Source organism: Geotrypetes seraphini, chromosome 4 (genome assembly GCF_902459505.1).
Source record: "Geotrypetes seraphini chromosome 4, aGeoSer1.1, whole genome shotgun sequence".
Taxonomy (NCBI): Eukaryota; Metazoa; Chordata; class Amphibia; order Gymnophiona; family Dermophiidae; genus Geotrypetes; species Geotrypetes seraphini.
Genome location: NC_047087.1, coordinates 298,200,532 through 298,226,233, shown reverse-complemented (window position 1 = coordinate 298,226,233; position 25,702 = coordinate 298,200,532). Strand labels below are relative to the sequence as shown.

Below are 25,702 nucleotides of genomic sequence, written 5' to 3'. Positions count from 1 at the left end.
AATAATAATAATAATTTATTTCTTATATACCGCTATACCATGATGTTCGAAGCAGTTTACAATAAAGATACATTTAGTCAGTACATGGGATGCAAGTGGTTTACATTAAAAATTCATTTTGTCAGTACAAGGGATACAAATGGGTTACAGTAAAGATATATTTTGTCAGTACATGGGATGCAAGTGGGTTACAATACAAGTGGTTTATTATCAAGGTGCATTTTGTCAGTGTAAGGGTTACCATAAAGATACATTTAGTCAGTACATGGGTTACAATAAAGATACGTTTTGTCAGTACATGGGGTGCAGGTGGGTTACAATAAAGATACATTATGTCAGTACATGAAATTCAAGGTGGAAAGTATAATTAGTTTCGGGCCTTGGAATTAGGGGGCAAGGTGGAAGGGTCATGGCGAGGAAGAGTTGGGTATAGGAATTTAGAATTTGTTAAATAATCGAGTTTTCAGGGATTTTCTAAAGTCCGTGTATGTAGTGGCCTCAAGTATGGGCTTTCCAAGCCATGTGTTCAGCCTAGGTTTACTCACTAACAATCTCAGAGGTAGATTATTTAGCATAATAGTGAATTAGATGGCAGTTTTCTCAGTTTGTTGTATAAGATTACACCGCATGGAACAAAACATTCTACATTCAGTTGACGTGTGTCAGGAGATGGGATTATGACAGTGCTAGGGCAGATATTGCTGCTAAAGCATACCTAATTAGTATTTTCAAAACCATACGGATGTTCTTTAGTCAGAAAAAGTATCCAGAGATAAAGTAGATACAAATATCATGGTCTAACTTTCCCCTAAGCAGTTTTCAAAATGAAAGCATGTGTATTCATTTCATTTTAAAAACTTGTGTAACAATAGGTAAAAAATACTTACAAACTTTGTAACAACAAGGGTAATACTATATAGGGGCTCCCATTTTTAGGCAACACGAATGTACCTATTTGGTGCCTACTTTTCTTTATAAAATACCAGTGTAACCAATCAAATACATGTCTGTAATTTAGATGTGAGCGTTTACACCAGCAATAAAGCTGATGCAGATGTTCACACCTAGGAGGAAATGTTATCGGTGTGGGCTGCTGTTAAGATGTGTTGTTTTACGGTTAGCCCCAGTTTAGTAATTAGGTCTCATTGCATAAGATTGGAGCATATGCTCAAATGACCCATCTTAACAGTAGCTCACATGGATAACCCTGCTCCCTAGATCAGTGTTCTTCAACCACTGGTTCATGGACCAGTGCCTGTCCACAGAAATTTCCTGCCGGTCCACAAGGCCAGCACGTGCATCAGGCCCAAAACAGTGCTATTCAACCGCTGGTCCACGGTGCGATCGATGCGGCGTTATCTTCGAGCCAGCTCCCTCTTCCTAACTGATTCAATGCACAAAGCCACGGGCAGCGGCTCTTATGGGCGTCCTGCGCCTGAACCGGAAGCCTTCTCTGTAACGTTGCAACGTCAGAGGGAAGGCTTCCAGATGAGACACGGGACGTGCAAGTTGCAATTAGTACTATTATGGGGGCGGGGTCTGGAGTGGAGATTGGGTAGGGATGGGCGGGGTCTGGCCCACGACTTAGCCCCGTGTTCTTCAACCGCCGTTCCACGGACCGATGCCGGTCCACAGAATAATTCTTTTATTTCTGCCGGACCCTAGGTGTAAAAAGGTTGAAAAACACTGCCCTAGATTGTTAAAGAATATACGAGGACTTTTATAATTTACACATGTAGCTGTGCACTCTGCCCAGACTATGCCTTCACCTGCAAAGTATAAACCATTGAAGATTGTTGTCCTTTTACAGAAGAGAGCACAGCATTTAAAAGTGCATGTGTCCCTTACCCCCGGTGTGTGCAGTTTGAAAATCACCTTCATAATGCACTAATGTACTGTGCAGATTTTGTCCTTTTCTCCTTAATGTTTTCATGACCAGTGAACATGCAATGATGCTTTCACGATACCCTGCTTTAATCTTCCTGCCTTTCCCGATGTAAAATGATTAACATAAAAATATGCAGTTCATATGTGATCATATGTGATTTTTCATGTCATGGGTCCATAAGCAGTTTGGAAAAGTTACGGTTTGAACTTTAGTAACTATTTTATTTTTTCACATAAAAGTATGGGTTTTGGATTATTGTATTACAAATTGTTTGCTCTAATAGAATTCATTAAATCTCATGTTTTGTACAGTACCTGTTAATTTTAGTCACTTATTCCCAGAGATGACCACTTATAGTTTTCACTATCCTGTTTTGCATTAAATCATTTTCTGATATTTTAAGCTTTTGCATAACTCTCACAGAATCTGTTTTTTTGATTGTCTCCTCCCAATATACCAGACCCTACTAAATACACAGATGGAAAAGGGCTGCTAAAGGAAAATACCATTCTGAAACACTGTTATGACCTGGAAAGCTCACTTTCCTGTGCAGTTCTGGGAACTGAAAGCCACATAGTGTATGGCTATTGCAGCTCTATACCTTTTATTTCCAAGTATATACTCACACAGGTAATTAATTCTCTGATCTCCTTAATGCAAGTCAAGCCTGCATTGTAGTACCACTAGCTAAGAGGGGGCTGTTTTAAAATGTACATTAGAAGGGGTAACATAATACTGTGTAGTGCTATGTAATTATACAAGGTTAAAAAATATATGGGGTAATGTTTAACCCATGGTAGGCATTGTTTTTTTAAAACACTGGTCATTGCAGTTTTTCTGTACCCTGATATTCAGGACTGGGCTCTACTCAGTTATCAGTGTTGAATATCTGGACATTCAGCAGCCACTGAAAGTCTTCCAGGTGCAGCTGATATTCTGTTACATCTACTCAGGTGTGCTAAATATAATACAAATTTTTTCTCTATGGACACAGTGAAGGAGTTTGCTCAGTAATAGTGGTGCTTAGAACCCACAGAGCTAGCTCCTGTGTCTAGACAAATTTTATCTGGCAAATAGAAAATGTGTATTGAATTCTGATGAGTTTCCAGCTAAATCAAAAAGGCTAGCCAAACAAACTTTTAAATATCCACCTCTCTGTGTAGAAAAAAACCCATAACAAACCATGCCTAAATGAACTAAATAGAGATTTAAAATGACAGCATTTATACATCGTGAAGCAATGAATCTTTCACCATCAGCACTGAAACTTTTTATTTCTCAATTTGTGTGTAGGAAGGTGTTGGAGAAGAACTGTTTTCTGAGAGTAAAGTGCGAGGAAATCAGCTTGCACCAGGATTCTTGCACATTTCACCCCACCGCAAATGGCTGGCAACAGTAGCCCGGGATGGAATTCTGTGTTTTTTTTATTCCTCTGATATGGTAAGTGTCCATCTCAAAGGTGCGCTAGTGGTTTATGCACTAGCCACTACCACTTCCTCTTGAGCAGGCGGTAGTTTTTCGGGTAGCGCGTGCTATAGCGCATGCTAATCCGGTGCGTGCGCTAAAAACATCAGCGCACCTTTGTAAAAGGAGCCCAAAGTTTACAAGTTTAATTAAAATGTGATATACCGCTTATTGGGCTTCTAAGCGGTCTACAAGTTTAAAACAATGAATTAGGGTGACAGACACTATTACGAACAGACATAAGGTTCGTGTTGTGCTAAGGATGCGGATTGAGGGTTTGTTTAGGAGGTTTTGGGAGTGTGATCTGAGTGTTCTAGAAGGGATGTAAGGAATTAAGACACTGTTCAGGAATTCTGGCTAGTTGGTGTTGCGTGTTTTGAATGTTAAGAGCAAAATTTTGTAAGTTATTCTGTGAGGTATTGGGAGTCAGTATGCTTTTATGAGAGGTGTAACATGGTCGAATTTGTTAGCATTTTTAATGAGTTTTATTGTGGTTTGTGTAAGTTGCAAGCATCTGATCTCTTTTTGGTTGTGTTACAATAATCCAGACAAGAAATAACAAGGAAGTGTATCAGAGTATTCAAAGAAGAAGAGTCGAGTACTTTGGAAAGTGAGAATATCAGTCGTAATCTGAGGAAGCATTTTTGGACAATGGAACTTATCTGTTGGTGAAATCTAAGCTTGCTATCCAGGATGACATCCAAGAACTTCAAGGATGATGTTATATGAAATGGTGTAGCTTGAAGGCAGATGGAGGATTGTAATTTAATTCCTTCCTTGCATGGGAATAATATTGTTGAGGATTTTGTGATGTTTAGGGCTAACATGTTTTCCTGAAACCATTGACTTATTTTTTCCATTTTACGGTTGATGCTTATGATTTCAGTTGGGTCATTTGTATCTAGAGGATGGAGTAGCTGAATGTCATCAGCGTATGTGAATGGTGTGAAGCCTATTGATTGACATAATGTGAGAAACTTGACCAAGAAAATATTAAAGAAAATATTTAAAAAACTCAAGAAGAGGAGTGCAGAAAGGACTACTGGGTTAAAATGAAAAAGCCAAGAGAGAGATATATCTGGTGAAAGTGCAGGTGGAAAAACAAATGGCTAAAAATGTAAAAAAGGGAGACAAAAATTTTTTCAGATATATTAGTGAAAGGAGGAAGATGAAAAATGGAATTGCTAAACTAAAAGATGCTGGGAAACGATATGTAGAGAGCGATGAGGAAAAAGCAAATGTGCTAAACAAATACTTCTGTTCTGTGTTCACAGAAGAAAATCCTGGAGAAGGACCGAGATTATCTGGCAAAGTAACACAAGAAAATGAAGTAGATTCTGTGCTGTGCCTTTTGGTTGAGGATGGGCTAAGGAGGGTTTCAATGGCTGGGAGGGTGTAGATAGGCTGGAGTAAGATTTGACAGAGCCTTCGACAGTGGAAACCCAAGCACAGTACTGGGTAGAGCTTTGAATTCTTGCCCAGAAATAGCTAAGAAGAAAAATTTTAAATTGAATCAGGTTGGGCAAATTGGAAGGACCATTCGGGTCTTTATCTGTCATGCATTGAGTAAAGTACACAAAAATCTCCAAAGAAAAATTGCCAAAAGAACTTAAAAGATGCTATACAAGAGGCAGTAAAGATTTTTTGTGAAACGGGGTATCCTCATTGTGGGGGGTCTGCGAGCGGAGGAAAGACCTCCAGTGCAGAAAACAACTAGGTTGGGGCAGCAAACCCCTACCAGCACACCATCATCGGATACCTCACGTGTGCATAAATAATATAGTGAAAATAAAAGTGAAAAATAAGTGATAAATCATTTAATTGCTACACGAGTGGAATCACCCCAGCCAGCTCCCAAAATAAAGTTGAGTTTGAACTTAGCTTGAAGGACAAAGGCTGCTTCCTCTTTAAAAGTAACAACAGGCACGATGGAAAGGGAATCCAAAAAGTCACCACAGTTGAAGATCCCCTCTAGCCGGTTTCAACCAAGCCCGGTTTCAGTAACTCAGCATCCCTTCATCAGGAACCCTTTGGAAATGGTGAGAAATAATTACAAATTACATCCAACAAGCCGGCTGGGAGGAGGGCGGAGCATTGAGTAAAGGCAAAGAAGCACCAACACTGATCCTCTTTGGAGCATGTTGACAGAAGCTCCAGGGCATCAGCACCGCTGGTGCCTGAGAAGTACTGGCACTGAGAGAACTGGGTCAGTATAGAATCCTTTTTTTTTTTTTAACTCTTATAACATTATGCTATATGTATTCTATCTCTTTATTTTCCTATTTTTAATGGAGTTCCTGTCATAAAATATTTGTATTGTAAACCGCTTAGATCCTTCATATGCTGAAACAATATAACAAGTTCTAATAAAACAAACATAAACTGCTCCCCCTCCATTGAGTTGGACCAATGTGCCAATCACCCTGCCAGTTCAGCTCCGTTATCTTTCACAGACTATCACTGCGATGACGCTGACCCTAACTTTACTGGTGCTTGCCTGCAAAGATCAGCTTCAGGCTTTCTTGTAGAAGATGATGGAGCATATCTTTACTCAGATTGACAGGGGAAGAAGCACCTGTGGTGTCCAGGAAAGGGTTTGTCCCTTGGTGCTCTCGCTTGGAGTTTGGATGTAAGTCAAGTAGACCAAAGCAGACACAGACACAGCCTTCTCATGAGAAGTATTTTGCTGGGTCTGATTTGAACTGCTCTTGGGTGTCTCTAGCTAAACCAAAAGAATTCTTAGAGAGCTCCCTTGATTTGCCTTCAAATTAGAGATAAATAAGGAAAAAAGTGGAGATATATTAGGAGGGTCTAATATTGAAAATCAAGGTGATAACCTTTTTGGGGACACAGTGGAGGAAGTTGATGACCTCATTAGGAAGAGAACTGATACTATGAGGTCCTTCTTTCAGCCCACTCCTTCTGTGGCTTCCATTTCTTGGAGGTTCGCCAATGACAGCCAGAGGAAATTCTACTTTTCTCAAAGGTACTTCTCCAGCCCCCCCCCCCCAAATTTCTTTGAGTATCCTAGTTTAGAACTTAAATTTTCCAATTCTAAAAATGAAAGTAAACCCACATTTCTCTTTTCTATCATGAGTTTTTTTCTACAAGCCTTCCAAAACTTCTATCTGGGGTCTATTTTCTGTTGTTGTTTAGGTTTAGTTTTACTTTTTAAACCCCAAGAAAGCCTCTTTTTTAATACATATACTTAGCTATCATTTTGTTTCTTTTTTTTTTCTATTATTATTGTTACCTTGTAGAAGGGAAGAAGTGGTTATCTCCCACCTCCTTCAAGTGGAACTCAAAGGGGGAACTCCCTTTGTTACTCAACTGAAACATTTAGGGGACCCAATCCCCTGATTCAAGGAAGCTCTATTAACATGGCCCTGTGCAGGGCCATCCTAAGAGTTGTGCAGGGGGTGTAGTCGCATAGGGCACAAGGGAGGCATGGGCCAAAAATTACTTCCCACCTTCTGTGATGGCCGCATCAGAGTGATCAGGGCAGTGGCAGTAGAGGGTGTGTAAAACATGTGATTTTGTCTCAGGATGTTCTTGGCTCTGTATAAAAAAAAACTTGCTCAATTGCGATAGAGAGAAGAATCGTAAGACTGTTTTTTCATATTTTGAATATTGCCCTAAGAAAATGACCCCCGCTCTGCTGTTCATGTTATTCCTGTTCTCTCAAGCACTGCTGCAACCAGCAGGTAGGCAGAAGGAGAATTAAGAGGAAGAGGCAAAGAACAGAAAAAATAAGAACCTGGTGCCCATCTTCTTAATTTCCAAGTACATTTAAATGCAATTTCCTTTTTAACTCAGGGTGGTTTCTTTTGTTTGTTGTACATTAAGTTTGTATTGTAAACCACTCTGAATGACTTCCCAATCATTAGTAGCAGTATAGAAGCTTTCAATAAACAAAACATTATTGAAACGTAAAGCACTTCTTCTTTGGTAAGAAGTAAACTTATAATGAATGTGATACTAGTTTTAATAGCACTTTCAATTTTCAATTTCAGTGAAAGTTTGGTAATGTGCACAACCACAACCAATTACACCTATCAAAAGTTATTGATTTCCTTTTTTATCTGAAAAGCAAAATGCTGTGTAAACAATGAAATATGGTCCAGTATTTATAACTTTGATTTCTTGTATAGCTCCACTATATTCCTGAACTCTCGGGTAGTCAATCCCATCTCGGGAGATCACTTGTAAGAAGCTTTATTTGCATAATTTTGCTCCTCCTCTCTTACTTCTGGACTGCCCTTCAGCTTCCAGTTATCTTCCTACAAGCGAGACAGTAGGAGCTAGTCTTTTCTGCTCGTGTTTATTTTTCTTTAACTTTAGTATTTTTTCCTCTACTTTTCGTGATTTAGTTTTCATGCTGCAGAGGATCCCTTTAGGGGAAAGCTCTGGAAGACCGCAGACTCTGAGGTGGAAAGCCTGCTTCCAGGGGGTTGGCTGCATTCAGGAGCTTGGGGACTATTCCCTTGGGAGCTTAGCTCACCCCAGGTTAGTCCACTAGTGGGTTTGAGCACAGGCTGCGTGGATCTAAGGCGGTTCCAGGATTGGGGCTGACTGCGATCCTCCCCCCATTTTACGCATGTAGGCTCTGGAGGGGGGGGTCGAAGTCTCCAGCCAGGACTTTGGGCCGGAGAGGCAGTCAGAAGAAACAGGCAGTTCAGGTTTCAAGGCTTGTTGAGGTAGAGGATCTCTGTAAGATTTTACAGCTTCCATTTCAGGAGGTTCTGGTGCCCAGTCCATCCGAGAACCATCCAAAAAGTCTAAATTAGAGCCTGGGGACAGCGCAAGTGTGTCCCTGGTGGAGCGCAGCCATGATTTGGTGCCAAAATACCACAAAAACTCAAAATAAGGACCATGGGGTCCTCTGCCCCTTAGGGGCATGAAATTTCCCGGTGAATTTATTAATATTATGTTTCAGGCTTATTTGATTAACAAGGGTCCCATGAAGCTGTCTAGTCTTATGGCCCTGCTAGCGCTAGGAGTCTCTCTTCCCAAGATCACAGTGCCATGTGCAGGGGATAGTCTGCCTGCGAATGACTCGACAGATCAGGATTCTGTTTTTATGCCTTTACTTTCACTGGCAAGAACTTCTACAGAGCTGCAGGACCCAGATCTGTGGGATGCTAGTCTGGATCTTAGGGAGGATCCCACTGTGCGGAGGCTGTTCAAACCATCAGCACTGATAGGGATGATCTTGGAATCCCTCCAGGAGTTAAAATTAGAGACTCCTCAGATCTCGGTAGCGCAGTGCTCCCTTATGAGTAGCACAAAACCACAGTCTTCCTGTTTTCCAGACTATCCAGACATCACAAAGATGCTTATGGCTCACTGGGAGGTGCTGGAAGGCCCCTTGTGAGTGGCCAAGCTTATGACTAAGCTCTATCTCATAGCGGATACTTTTAATCAGCTTTTTGTTTCCTGAAAGGTGAATTCTCTGGTGGCACAAGTTGCTAAGCACTCCTCTCTCCCCAGTGAAAGTGGTGTGGTGATGCAGTGAAAGTGGTGTGGTGATGAAGGATGCCCAAGACCGCAGAATAGATTTTGTGCTCAAAAGGCTTTTTGACTCTGCAGCCTCTGGTTTGAAAGTGGCTGCGGCAACATCTTTTGTCAGCAAAGCCTGTCACTCCAAGCTGTGCCACAATCCTGACACTATCATGCATAAAATTCTTCCATTTTTGATCACTGGAATGGACTATGTGACTGATGTCCTGTATGACTTTTTTAGGGCTATGCCCACAATCATTGGGTGCCCTCTCTACCTCCAACCCAAAGAAACAATTATGACATCAGACCGATGGCTGAGCCTCCACACATTGGAGGGAGGATTTTGGCATACTTAGAGAAGTAGATGGAGATCACCACAGATTGCTGGGTGCTGGACATTCTATGAAAGGGGTACAAACTTGAGTTTTATCTTCCCTTTCCAGACCTTTTTCTAGACTCCCCAGTGGAAAAGAGGCAAAGGTCAGAGCAACAGTCTAGAGATTACTGGATATAGCAGCCATAGAGCCCGTTCCAGAGTCCGATTTGGGCTCAGTCAGATACTCAATATACTTCATCATTTGAAAAAGAGGCTCTGAGAACTGGGAGACCAATCCTGGATCTCAAAGCAGTCAATGCAGCTCTCAAAATCTTGCGGTTCCAAATGAAAACAGTCAGGTCAGTGATTGCTTTTGTTGTACCAGGGGAATTTCTAGCCTCTCTGGATTTGACAGAGGTCTGTCTTCATATTCCCATATTTCCGAAGAACAGGAGATATTTGAGGTTCCACTTCTTGCAATAGCACTTCCAGTTCACGGCCTTGCCTTTCAGGCTGGCTACAGGACCTCGGACCTTCAACGTAGACTCACCATCCAAGTCCACCCATATCTGGATGATTGTCTCATCAAAGCCCAGTCTGAGTCTGAGGGACACCAGGTGGTTTGCCAAGTTGTCCAGTTGCAGCAGAAACTATGTTATGTCTTTAAAATGGAGAAGTTTATGGTCATTCAGAAGTGATATTATAAAAAATTTGGGAACCATTAACTAAATATTGTAAGGATTGATTTATTTAGATAAATGAGGAAAATATACACATCCGGGGAGGGCAATGGTTAAGAGGTATAGATAGATTGTTTATAGGTATTTTTATGAAGTGTTGGTTAATTGGAAAGGGGTGGGGAGAAATAAGTCTTGTCCTTATTCTATTGTTATTGTGCTGTAATGATAATATTATATGTAAATGCATTATTTCTTGTGCACAATTGAAGTTTTAAAAAATGAATAAAGAATTTAAAAAGAAAAGTTGAAAGGAAAAAATCAATATGTTGGAGACAGGGACTGGAGCAAGAGAGAAGAGGGAAAAAAATGGACAGCAGACACTGGAAAGAGAATTAGAAGATAGACAAAATCAGAAAGAGAAACTGGGACCAAAAGCAAAATAACCAGACAACAAAAGGTAGAAAAAATAATAGTATTTTCTATTTTTTGATTACAATATGTCAGATTTGAAATGTGTATCCTGTCAGAGTTGGTGTTAGACAGCAAGCATGAACTAGGACCTAAAAGAGAGACGAAAAGTCTTTTTTATTTATTTTGTATGTAACACATAGCCGGTTGGAGAGGTTGTATCCCTATACTTCTACTAAGACTAACCCCCTCCTTTGCTGGCGCTTAGCGTGGGTTTTGGCACTGCCACCGGCGGTGATTGATCCGATGCTCATAGAAGTCCTGTGAGAGTCGGAGTAGTTGCTGCCGGTGCTGGGGCCCATGCTGTGCGTTAGTAAAGGAGAGGCTAAGTATCTTAAGAAAAAATTTGGCCCATGACTTAGCCTGTGTTTTAGATTTCGGCCCCTTATGTGATTTGAGTTTGACAAGCCTGCTCTACAAGAATGATTGTCTGCTTTGTCACACACTGGAAATTGGAAGACAGTCCAGAGATAAGAGAGGAGGAGCAAAACTATGCATATGAAGCTTCCTACGAGAGATCTTGTGAGATGGGATTGACTACCCGAGAGTTCAGGAATAGAGTGTGGATTTACAAAAAAGAAGATTAACAAGGTAAAAACCTAATTTTTCCAGGGTTTTTATTTTTCAGGTAAGGTTTACTCAGATACAGTGCCATTCATACCGCACTGGAGGAATCAAGTCATTGGCCTTTTCACTAGATGGACAAACTATAGTCACTACTGGCATGGAGGATGGTGCACTAGTGTGTCTAGAATGGAAGTACCGGTAAGTACTACAGTAAAGTAGTAGCCAATGGAGTTGATGGACTGTGCACTCTAAAATATGGATAATTCCAAGAGTTAGCTAACTACCGAATTCTGTATAGGTCCCCCAAAGCTGAGCACACAAATTTGGGCATGGATCCCAGAGCTATGTGTAAACTAATTAACTAGTTTTAATTAATAAACAAATTTTTGATATTGTCCCCTCTATTAGGATTCTTGTACAATCTCTAATTTTATCAATTCTTGACTATTGTATCTTACATTACATTAGTGATTTCTATTCCGCTTGTACCTTGCGGTTCTAAGCGGATTACATTAGAAGATGGCTGGTCATTTCCAGGCGATGACAATACAATACTTTACATTACTTTACAAACTTTGCATACCTTACATTACATAACTTTTCATACATTACTTTACATAGCTTTACGTAGATTTACTTTGCATTACTTTACATTACCTTACAGTACTTATATAACTTTACATTACATTATTTTACATAGCATAACTTTACATTACAGAAAGCTAGATTCAGTTTATAAGTAGAGGTATCGGACGTTTTGAGATATTTAGTGGTTACAATGTTTCCGGGTATGTATTGACGTATCGTCATAGAGACTTGATTAGATGTTGCCTGAAAGGGAGGAATTGCAAGGAAAGTGCGGTAGGGATAGGAAATGAGGGGAGATTAGGTTGTTGGGATGTGTTTTTTGAATAGTATGGTTTTGATATCTTTTCGGAACGCTTTATAGTCAGTAGTTGTGATCAGCAGCTTGGAGATGGTGGGATCAAGTTTCGCCGCTTGTGTAGCAAATAGGTTGTCATATAGTTTTTTGCATCTAGTGCCTTTGAGTGGGGGTAGGTGAACGGGATCTGGGTTCTCCTTATTCTGGGTGAAAGGTTTCGGTGTAGGCGGTTGTTTAGGTAGATAGGTGCAGTTCTGTTTAGTACTTTGAATAGTAGACAGTATAGTTTGAATTAGTTTCTTGCTCGTATCGGTAGCCAGTGAGAGTCTAGATAGGCATTGGTGATGTGATCATATTTTCCTAGCGAATAGATGAGTCTGAGAGCTGTGTTCTGTACTGTCTGTAGTTGTTTAATCATGTTGGTGGGACATGGTAGATAAAGGTTGTTGCAGTAGTCTATAAGTCCTAGCACAAGTGATTGGACTATGATCCTGTATTGTACTTTGTCAAAGAATTTTCTTATTTTCCGCAGATTGCGCATGGTTAAGAAAGCTTTTTGGATAGTTTTGTTGGTATGTATCTGCATTGTGCAGCACCTGTCTATCATTACTCCCAGAATTTTGAGCGAGGGCTGTATTGGGTATTTGATTGCATTTGCCACCAATTCAGTTAAGGTTGGTTCTTTGTCTTTTTCTAGCAGTAGGAATTTGGTTTTATCCGTGTTCAGCTTCAGTTTGTGGTTAGTCATCCATGTTTCTACAGTTTCCAATGTTGTTTTCAGGCTTATCTATGTGGCATCTTACAAGAAAAATTTAAAACATACTCAACCACAGACTATAAAACTTTCAAAAAAGAAACAAAAACCTTACTCTTCAAAAAACACATAAAACCAATATAACTTTACCAACAAAATTCCAAACTCCACCGACATTACCAATCTACTCCTTAGCAAATTAGAAAATGTTTCTATATAAGCTTATGTATTAAGATCATAACAATTCTTATGTAATTCGCCTTGAACCACAAGGTAAAGGCGGAATAGAAGTCACTAATGTAATATAATGTAATATTCGTTTAATACAAAATGCAGCAGTGTGTTTAATTTTTGGTCTGAAGTAGTATGATCATATCAGTCCTTTTTATCATCAGCTACATTGGTTGCCTTTTGAAGCACGTATTCTTTTTAAGTTTAATTGTCTTTGTTTTAAAGCTCTTTTCGGTCTGGCTCTAGGTTACTTAGCCTCTCAATTTACCTGTTATAGATCATTAAAAAATACCCATAATTATTTTATGTTTATGTATCCCGCTATTAAGTTCTGTCGATTCCAGAGATTTTTAAATAAGACATTTGCTTTTTAATTTGGAAAACTGAATTCTTGGTTAACTCCTTTGATCTTTCAAATGTTTTCATATACTGCTTTTAGAAGGATTTTAAAAACATATTTGTTTGATAAATTTATTACATAATTGTTCTTAACTTTTTTTTTTTATGTCCAATATATTTCACTGATTGTCCAGTTCTTCTTTTTTGTAAACCGCCTGGATCTTTGTGGGTGGGTGGTATACAAGAATAAAGTTATTATTTTAAATTAGGCATTAGCAATCAATTATTGGTGTTAACAAGCACTTAATTGGCAGTAATTAGGAGTTTTGGATCTGTCCTACATCCTATTCTATAATATGTATGTCTAAATTTCATAGCATGTAACTCCAAAGTAGGTGTGGCCTTGGGAGAGGCATGAGCAGTGGAAACAAAAGATGATTGAAATCTTCGTTTTATTTCTTCAAAAAAACTAAAAACACTGTCCACATTTGTATAATACGGACCCAAAATGGGCTGCGTTTCGGCAAAACACCTTTCTCAGGGGTCCTAAGATGTTAACATAGAATAACCATAAACGATAATAATTAACCAGTAATAAATGAATGAATATGTAACAAAACATTTACAAAGTTACAGTGAATAATAATAAAAAGTAAATAATGAATGAATGTTGAAGAATGTATGACCAGACAAAGGGTACCAAATAGGTAGTATTACAGAAGAGATCCCATGTAAGAAATCTACATGTACTCAATAAAGTGCCTGTTGGCTGAGAATAGCACAAAGTATTAAAGGGAAAAGTAAAGAACATAACAAAAGTATGACCAAGAGAATGCAAATAGGCATGCAAATGAAACCCTAGTCTTATACAGGAAAGCAAGTGGAAACTATGTATAACAACATATACATACCAAATGAAGGATGTAAATAGCCTTTGCAACCAAAAGAGAATTGAAAATTGACCATTGAAAATTGATATCTGCAGCAAGAGACAAGATCACAACAAAAAAGAAGATATATATATACAGTGGTACCTCGGAATCCGAACGCCCCAGAACTCGAATGTTTTGGAATGTGAACTTTTTTTGTAGTAAATTTTGTCTTGGAATCCGAATGCTGCTTTGGAATCCAAACCCCCCAAGGGCCATCCTAAGATCACCAGCAGGAGAGTGCCCAACCCCTCCTGCTGGACCCCCCTGACGGCCCTCCTAAGATCGACCCAACCCTTCCTGCCGGACTCCCCCCTGACAGCCCTCCTAAGATTGTTGGCTGGAGGGTGCCCAACACCTCCTGCCAGACCCCCCCCAACAAAACCCCCCACCCCGGAACCCCCCTTTGACCTTACCTCCCAGTTGGCTGAACGGCTCCTCGCACTGTCTGACCAGCAGGCCCGCCTCCGTCCAAATGAGGCGGGCCCGCCCCTCCACTGCCCAATCCACAAGATCCTAGGGCCTGATTGGTCCAGGCGCGTAAGGCCCCTCCCACTTTAGGGGAAAAAATCTGGAAGGAAGTGAGGGGGACATAGGAAGGAGGCACTGGGGGCACTAAGGTGGGATTTGAGCCGCCTGGGCCAATCAGGTCCTAAGGCCAGCCATTCAACAGATGGGGTGTTGTAGGGTCGGTGGGGGGTTGCGGGTTGGCGGGGGGGGGGGGCGATCGGAGGTCCGGGGAGGCCCTTGCATCGAGGGCAGGAGGGCTTGGGCTCCCTCATGCCCTGATAGTGTTGGGGAGTTTGGGAGTGCCGTGGGGCAAGAGGGCTTGGGCTCCCTCTTGCCCTGATAGTGTCAGGGAGTTTGGGGGTGCCACGGAGCAAGAGGGCTTGGGCTCCCTCCTGCCCTGATTGTTGTGGGGGGGAGGGAAGTGTGGATCTCGGCAGGGGAGATGAGCCATCTCTCCTATCGCGATCATTGCTGTAGGGGGTAGGCAGGTTGCTGGGGCCGCTGAGCTGATCACAGCAGTCACGATCAGCTCAGCGGCCCCTTTTCAGCACTTATACCTGTTTTGACTTAGTCTAAGTCAAAACGTATAAGTGCCGACTAGGCAACCTGCCTAAAGTTTTGGTTATACCTGCTGCACGCCTAGATCTAGGTCGGCCCACCTTCCGCCCACTGCCTGCCCTTTCCCCTCCTCTAAAAACGCCTCTTTTCTCTCTGTGCATTTAGAGGCAGGGGAAAGGCCTAAGCTGGTTTTAGATATGTCTAAAACCAGCTTTGATTATGGGTACGATCAGGCTTTTTGATCACCCAAGTACCCATTTAGGCCACTTTTTAGACTTTTTTTTTTTATTATGAGGCCCCATAGTCTCCTGATATTCAGCCGGTGAATCAGTGTTTTTTTAAAATGCTTACTATCTCCGACTGATTTAGCTCCCAATATGCAGAGTCAGGCCATGTACAGGCACCAACACTGAATACTGAGGACCAAGTCTGGGAAGCCTGGCTGCCCAAAGCTTATACAGGCCCATTCAATTTAGCTGGGTCCACATAAGAGTTATGCGGGCCCTGGCTGAATACAGGGCTGGGACCTACATAAGTATTTTTTGTTGTTTAAATAACCCCCCTGAGCCTCTGATTCCCAATCCCCTTTCCAAACCCCTCCAGGAATGCCCCTCCCCCTGTCAGGCTGGCCTCCCCCAACTTCCTGGATGCTTTAGGCAATTACTTCCTGGAACAACTTGTCAAGGAAAATACAAGAGAAAATTCAATTCTGGACTTAATTCTAAATGGACTGCAAGACCGGCACAAGGTGTAGAAGTAGAAGGGACACTGGGAAACAGCGATCACAATATGATCCGCTTCGACCTAGACACAGAGGCAAAACATCGGTCCAGAAAGACGGCTATGGCACTGAACTTCCGAAAAAGGAATTACGAAGAGATGAGACGCATGGTCGGGAAGAAGATTAAGAAGAGGATAAGCACTGTAAAAATGCTAGAGCAAACTTGGTCTCTTTTTAAGGGCACGGTCACCGAGGCGCAAAATCTATATATACCATGTATCAACAAGGGATCCAAGAGGAAAAAGAACAAAGAATCAGCGTTAAAAATGAGCGAAAACTGGGATAAGCACAAACAATATCAACGTAGGTGCCATAAGGCGGTAAAAGGGGGCCACGAGGAAAATATAGCCAAGGAGGCGAAAAACTTCAAGCTGTTCTTTTGATATATTAAGGGGAAACGACCCGCGAAGGAAGCTGTGGGACTGTTGGATGACCGTGGAATGAAGGGAGTGCTAAAGGAGGACAAAGCAATCACCGACAAACTGAACACATTTTTTGCATCTGTATTTACTGAAGAGGATATACACAGCATACCAGAACCCATCAGACTATATGCTGGAAACTGACAGGGTTGATGGTCAATCTAGAAGAGGTATGCAGGCAGGTAGATAGGCTTAAGAGCGATAAATCCCCGGGACTGGATGGCATCCATCCGAGGGTAATCAAAGAACTGAAAGGGACTACAGCTGAACTGCTTCAACTAGTAGCTAACCTGTCGATCAAATCGGGAAAGATTCCGGAGGACTGGAAGGTGGCGAATGTTACGCCAATCTTCAAAAAAGGTTTGAGGGGGGACCTGGGAAACTACAGACCAGTGAGTCTGACCTCGGTACCGGGAAAGATGGTAGAGGCGCTGATAAAGGACTGCATCATTGATCACCTTGATGGACACGGCTGATGAGGACCAGCCAGCACGGTTTCAACAAAGACAGATCTTGTTTGACGAACTTGCTGCACTTCTTTGAGGGCGTAAACAGGCAGATAGACAAGGGCGACCCAGGCAACATTGTATATCTGGATTTTCAGAAGGCATTCGACAAGGTTCCACATGAATGACTACTTTGGAAAATTGCGAGTCATGGAATTGAGGGTGAAATACTCACGTGGATTAAAAACTGGCTGGAGCATAGGAAGAGAGCATAGGAAGAGCATAGGAAGGCTGGAGCATAGGAAGAGAGTGGGGGTAAATGGACAATACTTGGACTGGAAAAGTGTCACCAGTGGGATGCTGCAGGGCTCGGTGCTTGGACCTGTTCTCTTCAACATCTTTATAAACGATATAGACATTGGTACGATGAGTGAGGTGATTAAATTTGCAGACGATATGAAGTTATTCAGAGTAATAAAGACATAGCGGGATTGCGAAGGTCTGCAGCGTGACATAATCAGGCTCAAGAAATGGGCATCGACATGGCAGACGAGGTTCAACGTGGATAAGTGTAAAGTGATGCATGTCGGTAACAAAAATCTCATACATGAATCAGTGGCATAACAAGGGGGGGCAGTCTGCCCTGGGTGCACGCCCCAAGGGGATGCACAGCTGGCCACCCTCCCTATTCTGCTGCTGCTGCTTTCCTTAATCATCAGCAATGGCTGTAAACATGGGTGTCCATGGGTCCTCACTCCAGCGGTTGTACAGCTTCTGGCCGGCTCCCCTGCTCAAAGCCGCGGGCGTGAGGTGTAGACATCCGCGGCTTTGAGCAGGGGAACCAGACAGAAATGCTGGGTAGGGAAGAGAAATGTTGCTGCTGCACAGGGAAGGGGGAGGATAGAAATGCAGCACAGGCAAGGGGGGAGAAATGCTGCACAGGCAAGGGGGGAGACATGCTGCTGCTGCACAGGGAACATAGCAGAAATGCTGCACAGGCAAGGGGGTGAGAAATGCTGCTGCTGCACAGGCAAGGGGGAGAAGAAATGCTGCACAGGCAAGAGGGGGAGAAATGCTGCTGCTGCACAGGGAAGGGGGAGAAATGCTACACAGGCAAGTGGGGGGGGGTAGAAATGCTCCATAGGCAAGGGGGGGGGGAGAAATACTGCTGCTGCATAGGGAAGGGGGGAGAAATCCAAATCCGTCTAGTATTTATATATATATATATATATATATATATATATATATATATATATATATATATATATATATATATATATAAAATATTGCTTTTATTTACTTATTTTAACAGTCCCTTATAATCTTTATATATTGTACACCATCTAGACATTTGTTTTGATAGATGGTATATCAAAAATAAAGAAACTTGAACTTGAAACTTGCTGCTGCACAGGGAAGGGGGGGGAGAGAAATGCTGACGCTGCAGCACCCAATTGGGTAGAGAGAGGGAAGGAGGGAGAAGGAAGACAAGGGAGAGGAACCAGAGATGCCAAGTCCATGGGAGGGAGGGAAAGGAAAAAAGGAAAAGAGATACCAGACCATGGAGGGGGAGGAAGAGATACCATGGCATGGGGGAAGGAAGGGAAAGAGATAGAGATACAAGACCATGGTGTGGAGTAGGAAGGAAGGAAAGGAGAAGAGAAAGAGAGAGATGCCAAAGCATAGGGGAGGGGGTGGAGATAGAAAAATGGAGAGGGGTGAAGCTGAAATGAATCATGTGCAAAGGAGAGAAGGGACACAGGATATACAGTTTATTGAAGGAACATAGAAAGAGGGAAGATGCCATATGAAAGAGAGAGAGGGTGGACAGTAGATGGAAGGGGCAGAGAGAGTGTGGGCAGTAGATGGAAGAGGTAGAGAGAGAGGGCAGAAGCTGGGTGGAAGGGACAAAGAGAGGGCAGATGTTGCACGGAAGGGAGAGAGGACAAACGCTGTATAGAAAGAAGAGAGCAAAGAGAAGATGATTAAAGGAGAAACAACAAAAGATAGAAAGATTTTTTTTGTTACTTTACTTAGAATCAAGTAGTATTGTAACTTTATTGATAAAAGTTTATAAATAGGAAATGGAAATAAGGCAATTTTTTGGACTAAACCCCTTTCGTCAGGTCAGGACAGGATACCATAACAGCAGTATACTGTACTGTTCTGAAGAAAGGTTTGGCCTCTGAAAGCTAATTGAAAAATGGATTAGTCCAATAAAATGTTTTTTTTCTTATCGAAGTAGGAATACCGAAAGGAAATAGAACCATAGTGACAACGTTCAACTTCAGGAAAGGAAACTACGAAGCAATGAGGAAAATGGTAAGGAAGAAACTTAGGAACACTTCCAGAAAATGGCAAATGGTAGAACATGCCTGGTCTTTTTTCAAGGACACTGTGAGCGAGGCGCAAAATCTGTATATCCCCAAATTCAGAAAGGGGTGCAAAAAGAGTCGAACAAAAGACCCGGCGTGGATAACTAAAATAGTGAAGGAAGTGATAGGAAATAAGAAATATTCATTCAGGAAATGGAAAAAGGACAAAACTGAGGACAACTGGAAAGAGCACAGGAAGTATCAAAAAGAATGTCACCGTGTGGTTCGAAAAGCCAAAAGAGAGTATGAAGAGAGGCTAGCCAGGGAAGCTCGAAATTTCAAACCGTTCTTTAGATATGTTAGAGGGAAGCAGCCAGCCAGGGAGGAGGTGGGACCGCTGGACGATGGAGACAGGAAGGGAGTGGTGAAGGAAGAGAAAGAAGTAGTAGAAAGACTTAACATGTTCTTTTCGTCTGTATTTACAAATGAAGACACATCCAACATACCGTAACCTGAGCAAATCTTCAAGGGAGATCAAGCAGAAAAATTAACATCCATGGAAGTGAGCCTGGAAGACGTACGCAGGCAGCTAGAAAAACTAAAAACTGACAAATCCCCGGGTCCGGACGGAATCCATCCAAGGGTTCTGAAGGAACTAAAGGAGGAGATAGCGGAACTACTGCAGCAAATCTGCAATCTATCCCTGAAAACAGGCGTGATTCCAGAGGACTGGAAGATAGCCAATGTTACGCCCATCTTTAAAAAGGGATCAAGGGGTGACCCAGGAAACTACAGACCGGTGAGTCTGACCTCGGTTCCAGGGAAAATGGTGGAAGCACTTATAAAAGACAACATCGATGAACATTTTGAAAGAAATAAACTTCTGACAGCCAGCCAACATGGTTTCAGCAAGGGGAGATCGTGCCTAACAAACTTATTGCACTTCTTCGAAGGAATTAACAAACGATTGGACAGAGGTGACCCCATAGACATCATATACCTAGACTTCCAAAAAGCCTTTGACAAAGTACCCCACGAACGCCTACTTCGGAAACTGAAGAACCATGGGGTGGAAGGAGATGTACATAGATGGATCAGAAATTGGTTGGCGGGTAGGAAACAGAGGGTGGGAGTGTAGGGCCACTACTCGGACTGGAGGAGGGTCACGAGTGGTGTCCCACAGGGCTCGGTGCTTGGGCCATTGCTATTTAATATATTCATAAATGATCTAGAAACAGGGACGAAGTGTGAGATAATAAAATTTGCGGACGACACCAAACTATTTAGAGGAGCTCGGACTAAAGTGGACTGCGAAGAATTGCAAAGAGACTTGAACAAACTAGAGGAATGGGCGACGAGATGGCAGATGAAGTTCAACGTTGAGAAATGTACTACATGTGGGAAGCAGAAACCCGAGGTGCAGCTATACGATGGGAGGGATATTATTGAAGGAGAGCACCCAAGAAAGGGACTTGGGGGTAATGGTGGACATGACAATGAAGCCGACAGCACAGTGCGCAGCGGCTGCTAAGAAGGCAAATAGAATGCTGAGCATAATCAAGAAGGGTATTACAACCAGAGCGAAAGAAGTTATCCTGCCGTTGTATCAGGCAATGGTGCGTCCGCATCTGGAGTACTGCGTCCAATATTGGTCGCCGTACCTTAAGAAAGATATGGTGTTACTAGAGAGGGTTCCGAGAAGAGCGACACGTCTGATAAAAGGGATAGAAAACCTTTCATACGCTGAGAGATTAGAAAAACTGGGACTCTTTTCCCTGGAGAAGAGGAGACTTAGAGGGGATATGATAGAGACTTACAAGATCATGAAAGGTATAGAGAGAGTAGAGAGGGACAGATTCTTCAAACTTTCGAATAATAAAAGAACAAGAGGGCACTCGGAAAAGTTGAAAGGGGACAGATTCAAAACGAATGCTAGGAAGTTTTTCTTTACCCAACATGTGGTGGACACCTGGAATGCGCTTCCAGAGGACGTAATAGGGCAGAGTACAGTACTGGGGTTCAAGAAAGGATTGGACAATTTCCTGCTGGAAAAGGGGATAGAGGGATATAGATAGAGGATTACTGCACAGGTCCTGGACCTATTGGGCTACCGCGTGTGCGGACTGCTGGGCACGATGGACCTCTGGTCTGACCCAGCGGAGGCACTGCTTATGTTCTTATTTCTCATTATTTGTTTTATTTTTATTTGTTAATTTGTAAAGTGGTGATTGTTATGTATCAGTTTTCTCAAATTTACATCCACTGTCTTTATATTTTGCACAGTATAAGGGGACATGTGTCACCGTTTTTGTGGTGTTGTGGTGTTGCATTGTATGCAGAGTCTGGTTTCTTGGCGGTTCAGTTAAATTTTGTCTACATATTTCTATTTTTGTTTGTGATTACTCCATATTAGGCGAGGGTGTATCTCTGTTCTGTGTATATGAAAAGGACATAGTTTTCAGTTGGCATTGACTGCAGGATCAATTGACTGTGCGGGATCTGGCTTGTTTAGTTTTACAATGTATGTGTTGGTGTTCTAGTGCTCACTGCAGTGTTTAAGATGCTGCCTTTTCATAGGTGCACTCTTGTGTGATATGTGGATTGTTACTAAAAAATCATATTTTTCATATAGATTCAGAAACGCTTTACTAGATCTGTCTAATATCGTTTGTGCTGATACCTAGTACGTTATTACTTAGTCGCTCCTCCATCCTTAACCTACTCTCACACGCCTCAAACAGGCCATCTAACCCATAGATCTCTAATCTCTCATCATGAAGCCACCTTCATGGTTCCTTCTTCTCCTACTCTTCTCTTCTCTCAAACTCTTCCCCTGCCTGACACCCTCTGCCCCCAACCTCCTCGACTCTACAAATGCTTGCAATATTTGCCCTGGCCTCAGAATTCCCATGCTCATTCGTCCCAAACACCACCCATCCTACAAAAACCCTCGCAAAGTCAGCCATGCCTCTCTAAAACCTGTCCTCGCTTCCACTCCCCACAACCTTGCCTCACATTCTCTCACCCCAGTCCCAACACTCTATTGCAATGCAAGATCCGCTTGCAATAAGATACAAATCTTGAAGGACCTACTCGAGGATTCTGACCCCGGATTCCTATTCATCACAGAATCTTGGATCACAAAAGATGACCAATTTACTCAAAACGAACTCTGTTCCCACGGCTACCAAGGCCTCTTCTCTCCCAGAACCAACCGAAGAGGAGGCGGCCTGGCCCTCCTTTTCAAATCATTCTTCGATGTCCAACTCCTTGAAAAGGGCAGCCACTCCTCATTAGAATACATGTTAGCCTCAGTCAATGACGAATTCCACCCTCATCCTCTGGGTATCCTGCTTCTATACCGCCCACCTGCCCCTTGGAACAATTCCTCCGAACTCGTCTTTGAAACCATAACAAATGCCTTCCTCAAATTTCAAAGATTACTGATCATCGGAGACATCAATCTCTACCTTGACGATGTCACCAACAAGGATACATCCGAATTTAATAGCTTCCTCTCCGCTTTAGGCGTTCCCCCCCCCCACACTCTCCCCAACCCACGAAAAAGACCACACACTATATCTCATCAGCTTTCTAGATCTTATTACTCAACTGACGACATTTGCTGGGAAATTGTCCCCTGGTCCGACCACTACCTAGGGGCCTTCTGTCTCCCCATTTTCATGTCACATCTCGGGCCCCCATCCCGCACCTCAAATTCTATTACCTTCCGTAAAAAAATCTCGAGCAACCTGTTCTGGATCAATTTTCTCGACAAATTTTCCCCCATCTCTAAACCTGCAGAACCAGAATCTAACTGACAAAATTGGGTCGCCCTCTCCGAGTCCACCTTCCATTCCCTCGCCCCTCTCTCCACTAAAACCATTTCCTACTCCCGTAAGGCCCCTTGGTACCACCCATACCACAGAGAACTGAAACAGAAATGCCGTGCTCTGGAACGAAAATGGAAAAAATCTAAAGCCCCTACAGACAGACTCTCCTGGAGGGTCAACATTAAAATCTATAATACTGTTCTAAAAAAAGCAAGGAAAAACTTCTATGGTGACAAAATCTCCAAATCCAACAATCAGAGTAGCACATTATTTAACATCTGGCGTTCTTTAAACTCCAAAAATGACTCCATACTTCCCTCCTCCCCCTCAGCCGATTCTCTAGCATAGTTCTTCAACGATAAGGTCTCCACCTTGAGGTGCTCCTTCCCACCTGCAATCTCCTACAAATCTCTGATTCCAATTGACCCCAACCCTATTCCAACAGACTACTACCCTATCCCAGCAGACAGATTCTGGTCTTCCTTCGAACTTGTTTCCGAATCCCTGGTCTATAATCTCTGCCTCAAATTGAAATCCTGCAACTGTACCTTGGATCCTTTCCCCTCCTACCTCTACGAGAACACTCCCCCTCAGGCCATCTCATCTCTTACCATTCTCATAAACTCCACTCTCCATTCGGGTCTCTTCTCCCCAGAAATGGGCCATATTTCCTTAACCCCACTACTGAAAAAACCTGAACTTGACCCTTCTACACCATCCAGCTACCATCCAATAGCTAACATCCCCCTTCTTACCAAGATGCTAGAGTCCATCATATCCACTCAACTATCTTCCTACCTTGAGAAATTCACCATTCTTCAACCCTACCAATACGGCTTCCGTCCCAATTTCAGCACCGAATCCCTTCTGACCGCCTTAATCTCAAAAGTTCAATATCTCCATTCTCGCAACAAGTTCGCCGTCTTTCTTCAATTTGACCTCTCTGCAGCTTTTGATGTCGTCCATCATGATATTCTAATTTACCAACTCACCGAGATAGGCATAAACTCCACAATCCTTGACTGGTTCTCGAAGTTCTTATGCTCCCGCTCCTACATAGTCAACATGAAGGGCACTTCTTCCTCCCCCTGGAACCCGATCTGTGGAGTCCCGCAAGGCTCACCTCTCTCTCCTATCCTCTTCAACATTTATATGTCCTCCCTTAAACTCCTCCATCTCTCCCCCCTTGAAACACTCTACACTTACGCAGACGACATCTTTGTCCTCCTCGAGACCGACCAGAACCTCACCAACCTCTTGGCGAACATATCCTCATGTATATCGAACCTTCAATCCTGGGCCCACACTGTGCAGATGAAACTGAACGAATCTAAAACAAAACTTCTCTGGCTCGGCCCAAAATTGGACCAACTGCCCACCTCCATCCCACTGTCCTCTGGCCCCATTCTGCATCTTGAATATTCTAGTAAAGTTCTGGGAGTCATCATTGACTCTACACTTTCCTTCAACATCCACCTCAACCCCCTAGTAAAAAAAATGTTTCTTTAGCCTTCACATGCTGAGAAAAGTGAGATCCTGTTTCTATCAAAAACACTTTGCCGTCCTTGTCCAATCCACCATCCTTTCCAGACTGGACTACTGCAACTCTATCTACCTTAGCCTAACAAAGAAAAACCTTCAAAGACTCCAGCGGATTCAGAATGCCGCTGCTAAGCTTATCTTCGCAAAAAGCAAATTCGACCACGTCTCACCGCTTTTATCCAAGCTCCACTGGCTTCCGATTATCTCCAGAGTCCACTTCAAATGTGCCTGCCTCACTTTCAAGATCCTACATGGTATTCTCCCTCCCTTCATTCCTCTTTCTTGGAACTCCTCTAACCCCAATTCTGCCAGATCCACCCAAAAACTGAAACTTACCTTTCCCTCTCTAAAAGGCATTTCACTTGTAGGAAAACTAGGTTCTTCCCTCCCTTTCAGAATCACTCAGCTCTGGAACAACCTTACCTCCCCTCTTAGGAATCTGAGCTCCCTCCAACTCTTCCGTAAACATCTGAAAACCTGGTTATTCTCAAAAATGAAACTCTTCCTCCCTCTCTGGTTATTCTAGTCCTCTAAATTTTCTCTTCATTTTGCCTCTTCCCTCCACTGGAGTTCCTTTCTACCCTAACTCTTGTTAACCGTGTCGAGCTTTACGAATGTAGAGATGATGTGGTATACAAACCTAAGGTTTAGATTAGATTAGATTGGGATGTGTCAAAAAATGATGAGCCTCAGGTGTCACATATGCTAGGTACGCCACTGGCATGAATACAGGATGTCAGGAGCGGTACTTGGAGACACCTCCCAGAAAAGAGACTTGGAAGTTCTGATCGACAAGTCGATGAAGTCGTCCACGCAATGCATGGTGGCAGTGAAAAGGGCGAACAGAATGCTAGGAATGATAAAGAAGGGGATCACGAACAGATCGGAGAAGGTTATCATGCCGCTCTACCGGGCTATGGTGCGGCCTCACCTGGAGTACTGTGTCCAGCACTGGTCGCCGTACATGAAGAAGGACAATGCACTACTCGAAAGGGTACAGAGAAGAACGACTAAAATGGTTAAGGGGCTGGAGGAGTTGCCGTACAGCGAGAGATTAGAGAAACTGGGCCTCTTCTCCCTCGAAAAGAGGAGATTGAGAGGGGACATGATCGAAACATTCAAGATACTGAAGAGGATAGACTTAGTAGATAAAGACCGGTTGTTCACCCTCTCCAAGGAAGGGAGAACGAGAGGGCACTCTCTAAAGTTGAAAAGGATAGATTCCATACGAACATAAGGAAATTCTTCTTCACCCAGAGAGTGGTAGAAAGCTG

General features: G+C 42.7%; 1 protein-coding gene across 3 annotated transcripts in view; it reads left to right on the top strand.

The window, feature by feature from the left end:
• Positions 1 to 25,702, top strand: part of CFAP43 (cilia and flagella associated protein 43) — a 387,888-nt gene that overhangs the window by 145,013 nt on the left and 217,173 nt on the right. For all 3 annotated transcript variants that reach the window (XM_033942773.1, XM_033942772.1, XM_033942771.1), the window contains exons 14-16: positions 2,349 to 2,518; positions 3,182 to 3,328; positions 10,947 to 11,083. In XM_033942773.1, the coding sequence (XP_033798664.1) occupies positions 2,349 to 2,518; positions 3,182 to 3,328; positions 10,947 to 11,083 (454 nt within the window). The remainder of the gene's footprint in view (positions 1 to 2,348; positions 2,519 to 3,181; positions 3,329 to 10,946; positions 11,084 to 25,702) is intronic.